The sequence below is a fragment of the Desmodus rotundus genome, chromosome 1, assembly GCF_022682495.2.
Source record: "Desmodus rotundus isolate HL8 chromosome 1, HLdesRot8A.1, whole genome shotgun sequence".
NCBI lineage: Eukaryota > Metazoa > Chordata > Mammalia > Chiroptera > Phyllostomidae > Desmodus > Desmodus rotundus.
In genome coordinates, this window is record NC_071387.1 from 4,224,976 (window position 1) to 4,242,264 (window position 17,289).

General features: G+C 61.9%; 2 protein-coding genes across 3 annotated transcripts in view; one reads left to right on the forward strand and one right to left on the reverse strand.

The window, feature by feature from the left end:
• The first annotated feature begins 7,613 nt into the window (after positions 1 to 7,613).
• On the forward strand, positions 7,614 to 9,956 carry QRFP (pyroglutamylated RFamide peptide). The gene has a single exon (XM_053919660.2). It carries the CDS (start codon positions 7,628 to 7,630, stop codon positions 8,039 to 8,041), a length of 414 nt encoding a protein of 137 aa, XP_053775635.1. The 5' UTR covers positions 7,614 to 7,627; the 3' UTR covers positions 8,042 to 9,956.
• A 475-nt stretch (positions 9,957 to 10,431) lies between these two features.
• Positions 10,432 to 17,289, reverse strand: part of ABL1 (ABL proto-oncogene 1, non-receptor tyrosine kinase) — a 113,164-nt gene continuing 106,306 nt past the window's right edge. For both annotated transcript variants that reach the window (XM_024562028.4, XM_053919646.2), the window contains exon 11: positions 10,432 to 16,436. In XM_024562028.4, coding sequence (XP_024417796.2) covers positions 14,725 to 16,436 — 1,712 coding nt within the window. In that variant the 3' untranslated portion in view covers positions 10,432 to 14,724. The remainder of the gene's footprint in view (positions 16,437 to 17,289) is intronic.

Sequence of the window (17,289 nt, forward strand, 5' to 3'; positions counted from 1 at the left end):
TTCGTCGCTGGGGTGCACCAGGCCCACCTCGACACTAACCGCCCTGGGCAGATGAGATCGCAGGTCACCTTCACACTGTCCCCCCTCCCCAATTTGCCTCTGATGGGGGGGCAGGGCAAACGACCCAAAATTCTACTTGCCCAGACTTTGGCTCCTGGGTTGTCTGTCCTGGCCAGGAGTCGGCCACAGCTCCCCGCTGCCCCTGCACTTTGCCAGCCCAAGCAGCTGGCATTATGGGGGCAGCCCCTGGAGCCCCTTTAGCAGACCAAGTCAGGTCTGAAGCCAGTCTCCTCTGGTCCTCCAGATCCCCCTCCCTTGTTTCCACCGTGCCTGGAGACCCCACCTCTCCCCAAGAGCCCCGGGAGCAGCCAGTGCTGACGGCATCTGTGGCTAGGGGCTGGCACCATCCCACCAGGCCCCCGGGCCAGGATGCAGCTCCTTGACCTGCCAGGACTCACGCCCCAAGGTGGGGCTGGTTCCCCAAAGTCCCCACCTTCCACCCAGTGTCCTCTTCAAGCCTGGGAGGTCCCTGGTGCCCTTGGCTGCTGTGCCCAGCCCCCTCCACTCTCCTGCCTATGAGAGGAGGGGACAGGTCCCACTGGTCTGGGCCCCACCGGTAGGACCTCTTGATCCTCTGGGCAGAGTGGGGCTTGTTGCACCCCCAATTTCCGGGACCCTAAGACTCCCTCAGGGCAGGCCTGGAGGGTGGGGGCTGGGCCTGGTAAGTTCGGTGGCCATCATCCCCACAGCCGCCCAGAAACCGCATCTCAGCATGGAGGCTGAACCCTGCCGGTGACTGCTCGTGCTGCCACCTCGGGTCGGGGGGAAGGGGGCTCACGCGGCCAGCGGAGGAGGCAGCCCCCAATGCCTAGGGCACTGTTGGTGCAGCCCCCACCCCACCCCACCCCCGCCAACAAGAACTGCAGGTTCCAAGGTCAGTGGTTGGAAAAGGCAGGGCTGTGACCTCTGACTTTAACCTCCTGCTCAGCAACCTTGGGCCCCTGATGCATTTGCTGTCAGAACCAAGTTCAGGGCTGCTTTTCCAAGTCCCCACCTGTGGGTACCTGTTCAGGGGTGTCTTCGGGGGACCAGGAGTCAGCCTGGGGAGCTGCCCAGAGGGTGGGCAGCACTGGTGACCCCCGTCCAGCAGGACACCTCTACAGGACACCCGAAGGCAGGCACATGAAGAGAGGGGCTCCGCTCTCCCTGCCCCTCCCACCAGAGTGTGTGTGATAATAATACGTCGGAGTTGGCCAGGGCGGCAGGAAAGGCCTGGAGTGCCACCGACTCGCCCGGTGACGGGGCCAGTCCCCTCCAGCACCACCTGGTTGTCGGCGTTCAGCAAAGATTCATGGGACATCTGCTCTGGGCAAAGGCCTGCCCTGGGCGCTCGACAAGACCAAGTCCCCGCCCTCTCGGCATTCAGCTCGAAGCAGAGATGGCCCAGGAACTGGCGCTTGCAGCCCAGGGTGACCAGGGTAGCGATGGGCGTGGCCCGGGTGCAGACAGGATGGCGGGGTGGGGGGATGCGCTGGGCCGGAGCTGGCTTCTGCTGCCAGCCTTGCAGAGCCAGCTGCCGCTTAGGACGTGCCCAGCACTTTCTGATCTGTCATCAAGCTCCTGGTGAGTGTGACATTCAGGAGGCCCAGGGTGACTGACTGTGCCAGGGCTTGGCGGAGGGGCAGGTGCGCCTCAGCTGGGGCCTAACAGGGACAGGTGAGGACGGCCTTCAGGGGCCTGCAGTCAGCGTCTGGCCAGGCTGGGGACACCCATTCCCCTGCTCAAGAGCACCAGTCCCACTCCCAGCCCAGGCCCGGCACCACCAGCGGACCAGGCAGGACCAAACGCTGGCTGCATGAGCATTGTGGTGGGGACAGCCAGGCCAGCCCCGCCTCGGGGGCTGGTGCTGAGCACAGGCAGACTGCACACGGGAGGCTGCTGGGAGCAAGGCAGGCCCCCGTGCCGTGATGTCCGCCACACCAGATGGGAGTGACCACAGGAAGAAGGGGGTGCCATGAGAGCCAGTAGAGAGGGGCAGCTCCACCGAGTCCTGAGGGATGACAGACGTGCAAAAGGTCACCCAGGACCACGGTCCCTGCACCGGAACCCTGGCCCACGGGGCCCAATTTGACGTTGGGGGTGACGGTAGCCCTGCCATCCCGTGTCAGCTGACCAACCCTCTGCCTCTGATGAGAGGAGCCAGCAGGAAGGGGACGGTGTCCACACTGGAGTGTTGGACAGTGCACGTAGCCCCCTACTGGCCGCCTCTGCCCCCCGCCCCTCCAAGTTCCCCTCCACAAGCATGGGCAGGTTCCCGGGAATCAGCCAGGGGCCTCAGGCCTTGCCTCCCCAACTCGGACACATCTGAGTCCAACCACCTGGCTGGGCACCCGAGCTCCCCGAGTCCAGAGGACAGACAGACCTGGCCCCCCCGCCCCCACCCCTGCGACCTCAGCACATCAGGAGATAAGGACCGAGTGGTGAGCAACCCTCAGAGTGCCCTCTGCGGCCGTGTGTAAATAGGCTTCGTGTTTGCCTTGGGGCAGAAGCCATGTCACCCGTGCCCACCTCCTCCTGGTCCTGCCTCGTGCATGCCACTCACCCTCACAGGCCTCTCTGGCTGGGGCCGGAGACCCACAGGCTCAGGGCCCGTCACCCAGGATTCAGAGGATCGTGAGGCTGGCCAACAGGAACCGTCCGCTACATCTGCGGTGCCAGGAGGGGATGGCGGGCGTGGGCCCATCTGCCGATGGGGGACGGGGACAGGAGCGAGGCCGGCAAACTGTTCTGTGGGGCCCGAGGAGCAACGTGCTGGCAGGGGACGCAGCGGACACGCTGGTCCCAGAACAAAGGACACTGGGGCTTGGTCTGTGTGGTCGAGGCTTCCCCAGGACCTCAGTGCTTCACCTGTTTGCAGGGAGAAGACGGTCCCAGCCCCTGAGGGGGCCAGACCGGATAAACTTGGGGCTGAGCTCAGCTCTCTGTGGGGTTTGGGGGCGTGGACGGCGGGGGACTGGCCCTGACCCGAGCCTGAGCACACGAGTCTGGCCGGGTGGAAGTGTGAGGGCCGGCGGAGCTGCCGGTGGAGCTGCCGGTGGGCCCACATTGTGAGCGGTGGGTGCCAGTCTGGGCCGAGAGCACTTGGCATTGTGTGTGTTCCTATCTCCAATAAAGTCTCGTGGTGACCGGGCTCAGGCCTCGCCTCTAACCCCGCTCTGCGCCCACAGGGGAGCACAAGGTGGGTCAGACGCCAGGTGCCAGGGTGGCCTCCTGTGGTTTCCCCAGACTCACCCCATTTCCCAGAGAGCCTTAAACCCGAGGGGCTGGGTGCTGCGGGTGAGCCTGGGCCACTCTATCTGTGCGCCCATCCCATCAGGGTCCCCAGGGTGACAAGTTGTCCCTGTGGGCCCCTTGTGGCTGGACTCCAGAGGATTTGTCTTTATTAAGAACAGTCCCTAATGGCTCTTTATTTATAAAACCAATTTGAGGCTTAAGGATAAAACAGTGCCCTGAGCTTATTTAATAAAATCCAGTATTTATTGAGTGCCTGCGTGGGAGGCCCGGTGTGGGTCCAGGCCTGGAGCGGACCGCACACCCAGCGTGTGTGGCAGACAGAGGCTGTGTGCGCCTGTTCATCCCTGCAGTGCGGCGGGGACTCTAGTCCCCCTACGGTGTCCCTGGCCGACGGGCATATAGCGCTGCCCACTTCGGTAGCTCTCTATGGGGCCCACAGGGGCTCCTGGGGGTGACCAACCACTGCGAGTGACCATGACCTCTCCACGGGCCACAGGTGACAGCCTTGCCCAGCTTGGCCCCACCCCCGCAGCCCTGTGGCTGGTCCCTCATCAGGAAGCTGCTCTGGCCCAGTTCATGGGGGGCGGGGGCAGCCAACTGGACAGACTCAGTGAGTTCAGTCACAGCGTGGTTCTCGCGGCTGAGCCGCACACTGGGCCTCATGCAGCACAGGAGGGGTCCCCACGAGGAGCTGGCACCCCTGGGAGGCCCAGGCCCACGGAGAGGGTGCCGTCTGGGCTCTCGGGCACCAGTGGCAGCCGAGCCCGGTTGAGTGGGCACCATGTCACCTCCCCAGGCTCCCCCCGTAGCTCACGACCCCTGGGACGTGGGCACTGCTGCTGTCCCCAGTCAGGTGGAGAACCGGAGGCTCAGAAAGTGAAGGGAGCCGCCCGAGGCCACAGCTGGCAAGCGGCTGAGCAGTGTGGAAGCAGTTCTCAGGCTCATGTGGTGCTAGAGGCGGAGGTGTGTCCGAGAGCCGACCGAGGCATTAGCTCAGCAGCACCAGACCACCACCTGGCAGGTCCTGCCCTCGGCCCATGCTTTCAGAGGCAAGGACAAGCTGCTGGTCAGCTTGGACATGCTGGGGCGTGGCCCAGACCCTCCCCCAGGACAGCTTCCCAGGGAACCTCATGCAGGTGGCGCCCAGCCTGAGAGCGAGCAGGCCCCTGGTTCTCCTCTCCCTTCACTGCAGCCTCCCCGCTTACCCCTTGTTGCCAGAAGCCGAGCGGAAGGGACCCCTGTGCCCTGAGAGCCAGCTGCAGCCCAGGCCCTGTCCACGGGCCACTACTGGAGGCCGAGTCCTGGCAGTGGCAGCATTGTCACAGTTGTCACCCACCCCCCAGCTGCTCAGGGGGGCACTCATTTCCTGGAGGGATCCCAGAGGCTGTGAGGGGCCCAGGAAGTTCATAGGAAAACATGCTTTCTGGCCGGGTATCCTGGGGGGCACCTGGAAAACCCCTGAACTGCCAAGTTTGTTACCAAATCCCACCTCAGACTCGGCTCCGGGCACCTCTACCAAGGGCAGGGCTGGGCTGAGGAATCGGTGGGCCATATCGGGGCCTGCTTGTACTTTCCCCCCACCTGGCCTCCACCCCAAACCTGCGCCAACACCCTGGACTCTCGGTGGTCACTTCCCAGAGGTTCTGGCCCTCATCCTGAAAGGGACCCTGGGCAAGTGGCCGTTTCACAGCAGAACCTTTTCCTGAAGCCCCATGTGTCAAACAGCCCAGTGGGGCTTTTCTCCCCTGGGGCAGGGAGGGGGTCCTCAGGGTCGGGCCCCACAACTGCCCTCCCCACCCTCCACAGCTGTCCCCAGAGCACGGTGTGGGAACCCAAACCTCTCATTCACAGCTGGGGGAACTGAGGCACAGAGAGGGCAAGAGTCTGGCCCAGGGCCTCACAGCGCGCCAGTGACTCACTGCAGGCTGCGTCCCATTGTTAGCCAGCACCGAGCCTCAAAACCAGCCAGCGCTGACCAGGGAGATCAGACGACACCACACCCCCCGTGTGCACACACGCACGCGCACCCTGCACGCCAGCCCCTCCTTTCCCACATGGGTGGAGGCACGGAGCCAAGCACTGGGCTTCCAGAGGGGAAGGACCGAGTGGGCTGGAGCGAGGGCTCACTCGGGCTGGGGGCTCTGGGCACTTTTCACTCCCCCTCTTGTGGGAAGCTGGCATCCCACTGCCCGGCTCATGGCTCTGGAGCCGGTAAACCGAGGCACCTGACAAGACAACCACTGTTTCCACAGGTGTCTGAACGCCTGAGCCCACGGGAGTGGTCGTGCCAGCCAGGCAGTCGGTGTACGAGGCAGTCCCGACAGAGGCAGGATCGTTAGGATTATTAAGGGTGGGCAGCAACGCCTCCTCCAGGGCCCTCGAGGGCCGGTGCCTGTAATTCAGAGTTAATGATGTGCCGGCTCTCTTCCGAGCGAGGCGCGGGCAGCCCGCCTGCCCTCATCAGACCACATCCTGCGTTGGGTCTCTGACCTGCGCAGTCAGCGCCGCCCCCTCCTTCACCACCAGCGTCCCCAATGGAATCCCAGAGTCAGGAATGTAGAGCAGTCAGCACACCCTGGGCGGCAAGCCCATGAGGGTGGCCCACATAAAGCAGGGAGAGCCCGGGAGCCGCATCTCCTGGACCGGAGCCCAGAGGAGCCTGCCTAGCCCTGCCAGGGGCCCAGGCCCACAGCACAGTGAGTACAGCTGCCCCATACCCCATGGGAACCCTACTCAGGCCCTCATGCAGGTCAGGGGCTGGGCAGGGGCAACTGCGGGGCTGGGGAGGCCCAGGGAGCTGAGACCAGCACCTCACCCTGCAGCCCAGAGGCGCAGACTGGCCAGAGCTGGCCTCCAGGGCTCGGCCCCTGGTCCTCCGCCCCATGCGCCTCTTGCCACACCCTCAACATCGGGGCCTAAAAGCCCCAACTTGGGCCGGGGCCCCACTTCAGGTGGCAAGTGTCCCAGGCTCCCACCAGGTTCTTGGAGGGGTCCATGACCCCCAAAAGGTGAGAAGGGCCACTTCCTTCTATGCATCAAGATGTCCCCTTCCATGAGACCCAGAAGCCCTCCCCGACTGGACTCATCCACTAGATGGGACCCTCCCCAGTTCAAACAGCTGTCCACAGTGCCCGCCCCCCCCCCAGGCCAGACGGAGGGGGTTCCCCAAAGCAGGCGAGAGGTGGCTCCAGCCCTGGGGGGTGAGAAGCCTAGGAGGGCGGGCTTTGGTTAGAGAGGAGGCCACTTTGTGAGCTCCGTACGGCTCTGAGGCCGAGTTCACCCTGGGAGTCTGGGCCATCTTCCCCAGAACCAGCTCTTCCTTTCAGCTTGTCCTCCTGAGAGGACCAGCCAGCCCTGACATGCCGTGACTGTGACCGAAAAGGCTTCCTTGGCGAGGGCACGATGATCATTGCCGAGGAAGGGACAAGTCGGGAAGCTCTAGTCCAGGTTCAAATCCCCGCGGATCCCCATCCATGTAGCAATTCCTGAGTCAAGCCCAGTTAGACCTGAGCTTCCATCCTGGCTGTCACTGCAAAGCTGTGAAATCTTGGGCAAGTCACCTGGTGGAGCCTGTGGCCTCCACGTAACAGGGGTACCACCTCCGGGGGAGGGGCAGTGAGGACCGTGGCGGACACAGATGGGAAGCAGTGCCCACGGGCCAGCGGGGGCACAAAGCCACCTCCGCTCTGTGGTCTCTGTGGCCTAGGCACAGCCTTGGTCTTCCTGACAGTTCTCTTGGCGAAAAAACGGGAGTAGCAGTGCCTGAAAGTTAGGGCTGTGGTGACGATGACGTGGGGGCCAGCAGCGCCCCGGCCACGTCTGCATGCCCTCCCCAGGTGGGCACCGATCGGAGCTGGACCAGGTTCATCCAGCCTGTTTCCTGCTTTCGGGAGCAATGTGTTTCTTTGTTAGAGGCAGCGGCAGAGCATCCCAGCTGAACAGCTCAGCCAGACCCATTCATCACCAAGTTGGAGACGGAGAGGGAGTGGTGCTATTGACTTTCCGCCCGTGGCTCTGAGATGACACGGCCGGAGGCAGTTAATTATGAGAATGAACCCCAGTTGCCTGACTCTCCGAGGGCTGCCTGGGTGCTGCCCTAAGCCATTCCGGCAGCAGTGGGATTAGACCACAAGCTGCCACGGCCGTCGAACCCAGGGGTGACCAGGGAGGGCGAGCCAGCTGCGACACCTCCCCGTGCTGCCTTCCAGTTGGGCTCTGCTGAGCCCCCAGCTTGTACCCCTGGTGGCTGCCCAGACCCTGGGAAGTAGGTGACTAGTGTCACGCATGGCCCACGTGGGCAGTCTCTAACTTCTCCCTCTTTCCTCCGGACCAGATGGTAAGCGCTTGCTTCCTGTCCTGCCTCCTCCTCCTCCTGCCACTGGGCACCTGCCTTCCTCTACTGGACAGAGAAGAGCCCATGGATGCCACGGGTGGCATCAAAAGCAAAGCAGGCTGCACTGACCTGGTGGGGGGACATCGAGCCTGCCTCCTGTGGGGCTCCTCTCCGTGGCCGAGAGCTGCACACCCACACAGCCTGCTCATCACGGTCAAGGAGCCGCAGCTGTCGGGCAGAGCGTGTGCCCGCTTCAGGTTTCGGTTCGGGAGGCAGGAGGACGGCAGTGGGGCCGCTGGCTTCCTCCCCACTGGTGGCAAGAAGGCTAGTGGCCTGTTAGGGACCCTGGCCAAAGAGCTCAACGGCTACAGCAGGAAGAAAGGTGGCTTCAGCTTCCGCTTTGGCCGGCGGTGAAGGGGCCAGGGCGTCCTGGAGGGCTTCTCCTCGGTCCCTGCCCCCACCTTCCCCGCACCTCCAAGACCCTGAGTAGGCGTACGCATTATTACGAATTATTAGCCGTAGGACTGGTTCCGTGGGTGCTTACTTCTGATTTCCAGCTTTGCTGAAGCAAAAACCTGGTCGGAATCCAGACACAAGCTGTTCTCCGTGAAGGTGACGAGGAAGATGCCCTTGTCACGGCAGCCCCTCCCTGTGGTCTGGTCCCAAGCAGCCCTCTGGCCGTGGCCGTGTGGGGCTGAGGACCCCGTCGGTCACAAACGTGAGCAGGCAGTGGGCTGTGCTGGCTCCGAGCTGAGGTCGGGCGGACTGAGCGATGACCGAGGGGGAACCGAGGTTTTGACAGTCTCTGTGGGGACGTCTGTCGCTGACATCGGAAGTGTACCGGGGACTGGGAGGGTCCCACTGGGTACAAAGCGTGACTCAGAGAAGTAAAAGTGAAAACACATCGTCTTGTTCTTCACCCCATTAACACAAGGTCCCTGGCAAGAAAACCCTGCTCGGTGTCGAGAGGCCATTCAGAACTGGCTGCCCATTCCCTCTGGCAACGGCCCTGTGCGTGGTACAGGGTCTGCCAAGAGGCTCGTGGGAGGGCAGCAGGAAGTACAGCTGTACTACAGCCGGTGCGCTGCAAACGCCAGGGGTAGGAGATGTGCTGTGTGGGTCCCCTGAATAGAAGTGGTGACGCCTGCCAACTGTGACGGAAAGCTCGCCTGACTCGTGCCCACAGGCCCTCTGCGCCCCAGGAACTTCGCTCCCCTGGGCTGCCGGGGCCTTGGCTGTGGGGAGAGGGAAGCTGTGCTGCATGAACCGCGCCCCTCTCCCAGCACCCCCGTAATTGGCCGTTGGTAAAATGCCTGTGGTAAAGGTATAGGGAACACACACACGACGGGCTTTCGCCCTGCACCTGGCGGCTCCCGCCCTGGTGCTCTCCAAGCAAGGAGCGTTCCGCAGACACCCCCTCTGCCCGGAGGAAGCCAGAGCTCAGTCTGGAGAGGCTGCGGGGCCCCGGGCGAGGCCGAGCAGCTGCTCCGGCACCCCGTCCCGTGTCAGCCACAGTAGCCAGCCGCTCCTCACTCCCCAGCTGCTCAACTGCTGAGATAAGAACCTGTATTGATGTTACTATGGCAACACCTCCCCTCCTCCTCTGGAGCTGCTGCTCGCTCCTGTTCACAATTGAATAATTTCCCATTGAGTTGTCACAGTTAGTTGGTGGATTTTTATTAGCCTTTTAGAACCACCCTGGGCTAGGCCCCGTTTGGCACCCCAGAATATTTCCGTGTTTTCCCAGCTATCAGTGACTTACGTCCCCCAGGAGCAGCTCTCAACCCCTGGCAGGCAGAAAGCACTCCGTTACTGCGGGTCCCGGTCGGAGCCGCACAGCCAGGCGGACTGGGGGGAGCGGGGTCGGTGAACAAGAGGGGCGCACGGGAGCTGGAACATCGCCTGACGTGGCAGCGGGGTGCCTTCCCCTGAGCCCCCACTGCTTCTCCCCAGTGCCTTCCTGCACAGGCCCTGGGGCTCCAAGCTCTGTGACAGGGACCAGACAAGCTCGGGAGGCACGTCATGCTCCGACCCCCACCACAGAGAGAGGGGGGTCTGGGAGTCCCCCTGCCAACCGGTGGTCTGATGGGGACCGGGGCTCTGTGGGTACCAGAGGCAACCAGTCGGCCCTCAGGGCACGGAGGGCGGAGGGCAAACCTCAAGAAAACAAGCCTGTCTGTGTAGCCCCAGGGACAGCTCACACTGAGAGTCCATGTCACTGGGCAGCCGGACGAGTCAGGCACGGTTCCGGCCTGGGCCGGTGTGCCGTTCCCACTCTGTTAAGGTGGGCGGGGCGGCAGCAACCTGGACCACCCCTCCATCGGCTCGCTCACAGGCATCCAGGAATGTGCTCTGGGACGACCCCGGTGAAACAGGCCACAGACTGACAGCAGAGGGACCGACGCTCACCTGCCCATTCCTACTCTCAGAATATGTAAATACACACCTGAAAAAAAGCCACCCCCGTGGTCACTAATTGCAGGACCTGGCGGTCACCCAGGCTGGGACATCCCTGTGCGTGTGCCCACACACTTGCCCTGGCTGGGCTTTAACTGCTCCAGGCCAGACCGACCTCAATGGAGAAGCCTGAGGCACGGGGAGGGGCCTCAGCATCACACAAACACCATCAGGGCCGCCCTTCTCCCCAGCTGCCCGCACACCCGGGCCCGCCGCCCCGAAAGCCAGAACGCTGAACTGCTCCGCGTTTCCATCTGTCCTCTGTGCCCCACTCCCTCTGGCTCATCTTTAACCCCGGCCCACTCTCAGCCCCGCGGGCTCTGTCAAGGTTGGGGGCCTCCAGGCTACCCAGGCCACTGCTCTTTCCAGGTCAGTGAGGGCGGGGCTCCTTGGCCCCCACCTGTCTGGGAGGCGGTGAGCTCCCCTGAGCAGCCGCGTCCGCTCTGCCCCACCCGAGCAGCAGTGTCCTCAGCGCAGGCGCCCCAGGGCAGTTACTTAAAACACAGAAGTCTTCACCTTGGGTGTAGGTCTAAGGTTTTACCTATTAAACTGGATGGGGAACATTTCCTTCCATATTTTCCTACATGTTTGAAATATTAATGAAAATATTTAAGAAAAACAGGCTCTGGGGGCAGCAGGCCATTAGGCAGCTGCTGCAGATGACAAGGAGCCACACTGGCCCCAGTGCCACAGATGCTGCATGGCACGTCCCACGGATAAGGCCGACCCAGACACGGTGCGCCAGCCCTCTGAGCTGGGAGCCGGGGACGAGGCCTGGCACGGGCAGGGACAGCGTGGTTGGCCAGTCTTACCGCACCGAATGCCTTGTGCCAAGACCGCACACAGAATTTGGTTTTCCCGGAGCACTCAATTTGGGGGCACCTCCTATAAGGTGTCTTGTTACCCGAGAAGGTGAGCGAGCTAACTCCTAACTTCTCCTCCACGGTGGAGGGAGGAGCCTGGCCCGGAGCACAAATCTCTGCTAGTCCTGCTGGGGCCATCTGTGCTGTCCAACATTAGCCTTGGCACAGTAGCTGTAAGCCGGCACATGCTGTGTGACCTTGGGCAAGCTGCTCCACGTCTCTGAGCCTCAGCTTCCTCACCCATCAAATGAGGACAGTGACAGAACCACCCGCAAAAAAAAAAGGTGAGGCAGCCGCGTACAACGCAGAACACATCTGCGAGGAGCAGCAAGTGCTCCTGTGAGCCGGGATTTTGAGAAGCCTCCACCGAAACTCACAGGCCGAGAACACGCTCAAGCGTGCACACGGCTAGACGCATTTACACCGGGGGTGCACCCACAGCCCCCTGCCCTAACGTGCAGTGACCCGCACCCCATTCTCTCCACCCTGATCCCCGACCCCACACCACAGACGAGCCGTGCCCCTTCAAGGGAAGGGAAGCGCCAGTACCCCCGGTGTGTGGCTCCTGCTGCCCGCACTACACTGGAGACATCCCCCCATACGGGGCTGTGGTTCATCCTCAGTGCTCTGGGACATTCCAACACACGAACAGACCACGGCGTACTTATCCTTCTTCCCCTGGTGACAGCGTATTGCTTACTGGGCCGGCTTTTTACCTGCTGCCACTTTAGGCTCATGGCTTGTGGTTCACAGCACTGGCTTTTTAGGGGGGCTGGCCCTGGGTGCTCCCTGGTGCTAGACCACAAGGGCAGAACTCGGAGCTGAGAGCTGCTGTGTGCGCACGCATGTGCGTGGCTCTGGGGCTACAGCCAGTGTGAAGTTCCCAAGGGGTTCTGTGACCTAAAAAGTTCAAGGACCACTGTCCTGGAATGGCTAGCCTCAAGTGTAAGTTCAGGTGACACATGGCAGACCCCTGTTTGGGAGAGGGCCCCACAACACACCCTGCCCAAGAGGCTGCTGGGTAGGTTCCGCAGCCAGTCCCCGTCTGACATGAGGGAAGCAGGGAACCAGCCGTCCCTCGTGGCTGCCATCACCATCACTCCACACCTTCTTTCAGACTTGAGAGGTGCCGTCCGCGGAAAGAGCGTGCCGTCTGCAGAAAAGCCCAGACTTCGGAGAGCGGGCGTCCAGCATGGCTCACTGCCACCAGACTCTGTGGCCGGGCCTCGGTCTTTGCCTGTGAAAGGAGAGGCTGACACCCAATCTCCTCGCTGCTTGCAGCTGCTTGGCCTGCACATGTGCAGGTGGGTTCCAGCAAACCTGTCCCAGGCAGCGTCATCACCTCTGTCACCAGGCATGCTGCCCATCTCGCCACCGAGGGCTCCGGTACAGAGGCTTCGCTGAGCCGTGCCCTTCACGGCGTGGTGGTGAGCTGGTCCATGTCCCCTGACAGGCCTGCTGACTTAATAAGTATCATTAACTCGGGGCACTCCTCACTTCCTGATTTCCACTTCCCGAGCTGTCATCCAGTGTCAAATAGAGGCCCAGACAAGGAAACGTCAGCGCCGCCCCCCCCCCCCTGCAGGCCCCCCAGCGGGGGGTGGGGAGAAGCAGAGGCAGGGCCCCGGACGGCAGGCCAGCACACCGAGCTGCTCCTCATCCACACAGAAATGGTACCTGGCGTGGGGAACACGAGTGAGGGCTGCTCCGGGGGCTGAGGGCAGTGGTAGAAGTAAGTTCAAGGGCGGACATAAAGAGCACCAGTGGAGGCACTGACTCTCTCGGGCCACCGGGAAGCAGGCCCCAAAGCACAGGGAGGAGCTACAGACCAACGCCACCCGCCCAGTTCTCATGTAAACATTTATTTAAAAAATACTACTACGGAGAGGTGCGGATTCAAAAAACAGAGTCATGTACAGACAACATGTACTGGACCGGGAAAAAAAAAGAGAGGAAGACCATAGGCATTCAAGAAGGGAGGGGAGTGGAAAACTATTTACATGTCATTTATAAAAGAGCAAGTCTACAGGAGTGTAATACCAAGGTATAAATGCAAACTATAGTGGCACATTGTGGCAGAGAGAGACCAGCACCTCACGGGAACGGGCGAGGGGCCTGGGCTGGGTGGGTTTGCTTCGTCTGCAAGGCCGCTGGCGGTGTTCTAGCGCCTCTCTCAGCCTGCGTAACACAGCAGTCCGGGAGGGCGCAGAGGTGATGCTCTGTGAGCACAGGATCGAACGGTCCAGGGAAACAAAATGTGAGTTTCGGCGAACAGGGCTGAAAGCAGAGCCTGTGTGAGGCCATGGGCACGAGAGGCCGTGGGGAGCAGAAGGTGGTTTTCTCCTGGTTTCTCCAAGGGTTGCTTCTGGGCCCAGGGTGGGACGCAGGCAGGTGCCTGCCCACTCTTCAGTAGCTGCTCTAGGTCGAGGTCAAGGAGACCTGGTCCCTGCCCCACGAGCCTGGTCCTGGGCAGCCCAGGGGAAGGGTATACCAAGGCCTGCTCTTCAAGACACTTTCTGGGGTTTCATTTCTTCGTGAATTTCTGCTTCCCTGATGGCTAAGTGTGGTCATTAAATGGACGTCTGTCCACAAGGGTGCACCAGACACTGGTCAGGGCCTCGGCGCCCCAGTCCTGTCCCGGTTTGCGCGCTGGCGCCCAGCGTCTGTCCCGGAGGCGGCTGTGTTGAGGACAGGGCTGTAAAATGCTTCCAGAAAGCTGAAGACTGGCTGGCACAGGGCCAAGAGCCCTGCAAGACCCTACCTTGTCTCGGGTTAGTACAAGGGAGGCGGAGGAGATTGGTCCAAAATTAAGACCAAGTGCCTTCTGCAGAACACCTGGAAATTCCAACGGGGGGCAACCCTGGGCCCAGTGAGGACCTGCCCGTGCCCAGCCCCGGGCTGTCTCAGCGCCAGCTGTTCAGCCAACACGCCCCCACCCCGCTACCTTCCTGGGCCCTGCATGCTGGACAGTGACTCTGCGACCCTCAACCCTCAGGCTTTCTACCCAGGGTTAGGAGCACATGTCACAGGAGAGCAAGGGATTGGGCCCTGGGGACCTGCGGAGGACGACGACAGGGCGTTCTCCCATACCAAGGCCTCTTCAGTCCACCCCCTTCCTGGGACCCACAGGCTGGTTGGCGTTAGCACCGTTTTACCCCCCGCCCCAAAACGAGAGCTGTCCCTCACATGAGGCGAAGGTGGGGCACCAGCCCTGGCAGCAGTGGAGGGCAGAGTGGCCGGCTGGCAGAGCTTCCCAGGATGTTGTTCCGGAAGCGTGTCTTAAGCACAGGAGGCACGGGGAGGGTGAGGGCACAGGCTCCCTCAGCGGGTGAGTGAAGGTGGCAGTTCCTGAGGCCTGGTGACACAGTGCCCATTCAGAGCACTTGTTCTTGGGGAAACTGTAGAAGGTCACACAGCCAGGGGAAGTCCTCCAGGAAGGAACACAGAGGGGCAAAGTGCTCACCCACCGTCCCAGCTGGCGGGAGGGCTCAGTCTTGGAGCGCCCCATGGGGAAGGGGCTGGCGTGCCCCCTGCAGTCCACCAGGCGGGACTCCACAGACAGAATTCGGGCAGGGAGGGCTCAGCGAGCCGGGCCAAGGGGAGGAAAGTGCAGGAGAACAGCTGGGGCACGACGTAGGTAGTAGGGCTGTACTCCATGGTGGCCCTCAGCTCTGGGCCTAGGTCCCGCGTGCTGGCCCTGTGTCAGCCACCATCGCGGGCACAGGGGAGCCCTCGCGCACTGCAGGCGGCTCCGTCTGGCCTGACGCCTGGCTTCTGCTACCTCTGCACGATGTCACTGATCTCTTTCACGGAACTGAGGAGTTTGCTGAAGTCCTGAGTGGCTGCCGGGCCACTCCCTGCTGTTGCTGGGCAGATCTGAAGCTCCCGGAGATTATTCTCCAGTTTGTTGATGGCCTCGCGAAAGGCAAATTTGTTCCTCATTTGCTGGATGGAGTCCACATAGCTGACACAGAATGTGTAGAGGTTTTTGCCGGCTTCTAGTACGGCACTATGGCTGGCCATCTGCTCGGAGTTCTTGGAGATGGCCAGGCACAGGGCCTCGGTGCCGTCCAGGACCACACCCTTGGTGATGGTGCCACTGGCGATGCGCTCGGGAGGTTGGCGGGTTTTCCGAAGAGACACACGAGTTGATAGGAGAGGGATGAAGGCAGTGGAGGATGGCTGGTCCCCTGCCAGGGTGGAGGGTGCTGACGGCAAAGTGGAGGGAGTGGGGGCCGGGCTGGCAGGAGTCCCCGCCGGCTTGGTGGATGACTGGGGCTTTGGCATGGCCGGGAGCACAGGCTTTTTGACGCCCTCGCCCAGCTGGCCAGGCTTGGCAGCGTCACTATTTGCAGCTTCCACAGCCACAGACGTGGGTTTTGCCTTCCCGCTGGCACCTGCCTCCCCGGCTGCTTCCTGGCAGGGGCTCTGAGAGGGCTTCCCGGCTTTTCCGACAGAGGCTGATGGTGGGGGCGGCGGGGCGGGCTTGAGCTTGGACAACTTCCCCTTGTCTCTCCCTGGGGACTCAGAGGAGGGCTTGTGCCTCCTCATCCTGGATTCCTCGGCGGGGGCCCTGCTGGTCCCTCCAGAAACGCTTGGCCCTGCTCTGCTGGTGGAGGGCACTGGCTCAGCTGCGGCAGGTGTCCCCAGGGCAGTGGACTTCCCGGCCTCCTCCTTGTGGGGCAGACCAGCGGCAGAAGCCACCGCCTGTCTGCGGAGGAGTTTTGGAGTCAGACTGGGAGGGCTGGAGCCTGGGCTGGACTCTGCTGCGTCTCTGAAGACCTCATCAGCTGCTTCCTCCATCTTTTTCACCAGCCTGGGTGGGGGCGTCACCGTGCCTCTGGTCACCTGGTCAGACCTGTTCTCACTTGCGCGCTTCCGAGGCAGAGCTGGCTTCTCACTTTTGTGTCCTCCAAACGTGGATGAGTCAAACTGTCTTCCCGTGGACTGCAGGTCCCGAGGCAGTGTGACTGACCTCCACTCTGTGTCCTTGGCCCCGTGGGGCACGCAGGAGGCAGAGCAGGACCTCAGGAAGCGCTTGCTGGTGCTGCTGCTCTCCTCTTCGCCAGCTGCCAATCGGCTGCTGGTCAGCGTGCTGGACTTCTTCCACAGGTGGGGAGACCGGAAGCCTGTGCCCCCTGACTCCCGAAAGGCTCCATTGGGGACACCAGCCCCACTGCTCGGCTTTGGGGACTTGGCTAGCTCAGCGGTGTCCAAGGGTGTGAGAGCAGGCACCCCGTTGCTCACTTCACGGCCCTCTTCCTCCCCAGCCCCCTTGCGCTCCGGCTGGCCGTCCATCTCCCGGAAGGAGCTGCTGCGTTTGGGAGGGGTTGGAGCCGTTTTCTTCTTCTTCTTGATCAACGCGCTAAACAAGTTGGTCTTTTTGTCTTTGGGGAGAAGGCGTTCGTCTTCATTCAGGCCACCATCCTGGGGACCGCGCTCCTTCCGAGGGAGCAACGGAGACACAGCAGGCTCGTGGTCCGGGGGATCTGAAACATATTTGGGGAAGAGTTTAACTGTCCAGGTTGGAGGCTCCCGAGTGTGCAAGAAACCTCGAGCTGCTGCCTGCTCTCCACAGAAGCCTGATGCAAGTGCCCGCTCTGCCACTCCCCAGCCCTGAGGCCGGGCAAGCTACTTCTTTTCATTCCTCCTCAGCTTTCTCATCTATAGAGAGGAGGAGAATAAAACCAATCCATTGCATCACTGGAGAATGTCGTGCAACAGTGAATGTGGGCATTTGTCGTGGCTCTGGGAGCATCATTTCTCAGTAACTGCTGTCAGTGCTGGTAGTACTCTCACTAGGCAAAGCTTAGGTCTCTCCCCGTGAAGACAGAACAAAAAGCCCCTGGCCCCCTCCTCCCTGCACTGGTCTCCTTTAAGTCAGCAGAGTCTCCTCACCATCTGGTAAGTAAAAGCCAAGACAAGGCTGAGCAAAAGGTCAGACAGACCTGTGGACCTGACCAGCCAGTGGGTCAGGTCCCTGTGAGGTGTGACCTAGAGGGAAGGGACACACCCACAGGGCGCACTGACAGTGGACTATTTGGTATGATTGGGCAACAGGAAGGGGTGACCTTTCAACACCTTAAAATGGACACTCTTTAAATATGAGTAACAGCTTCTAAGAGATCTTTCCAGCACTGCCAAGCTCCCCCTCGGTGAATGACAGAATTCCCCCTGCGGGGAAGCTGCAGGGAGAGAAGTCAGAGCAGAGGCTCAGGGGCATCTACCAGAATGCCAGGCAGCTTGCAGGGTACGTGGCTCAGGGAAAGCCGAGTGTGCCCCCAGCGGTAAGCCGGCGGAAGAGGGTGCAGACGGCGCACTTCTAAGGAGTTCCGCACCGCT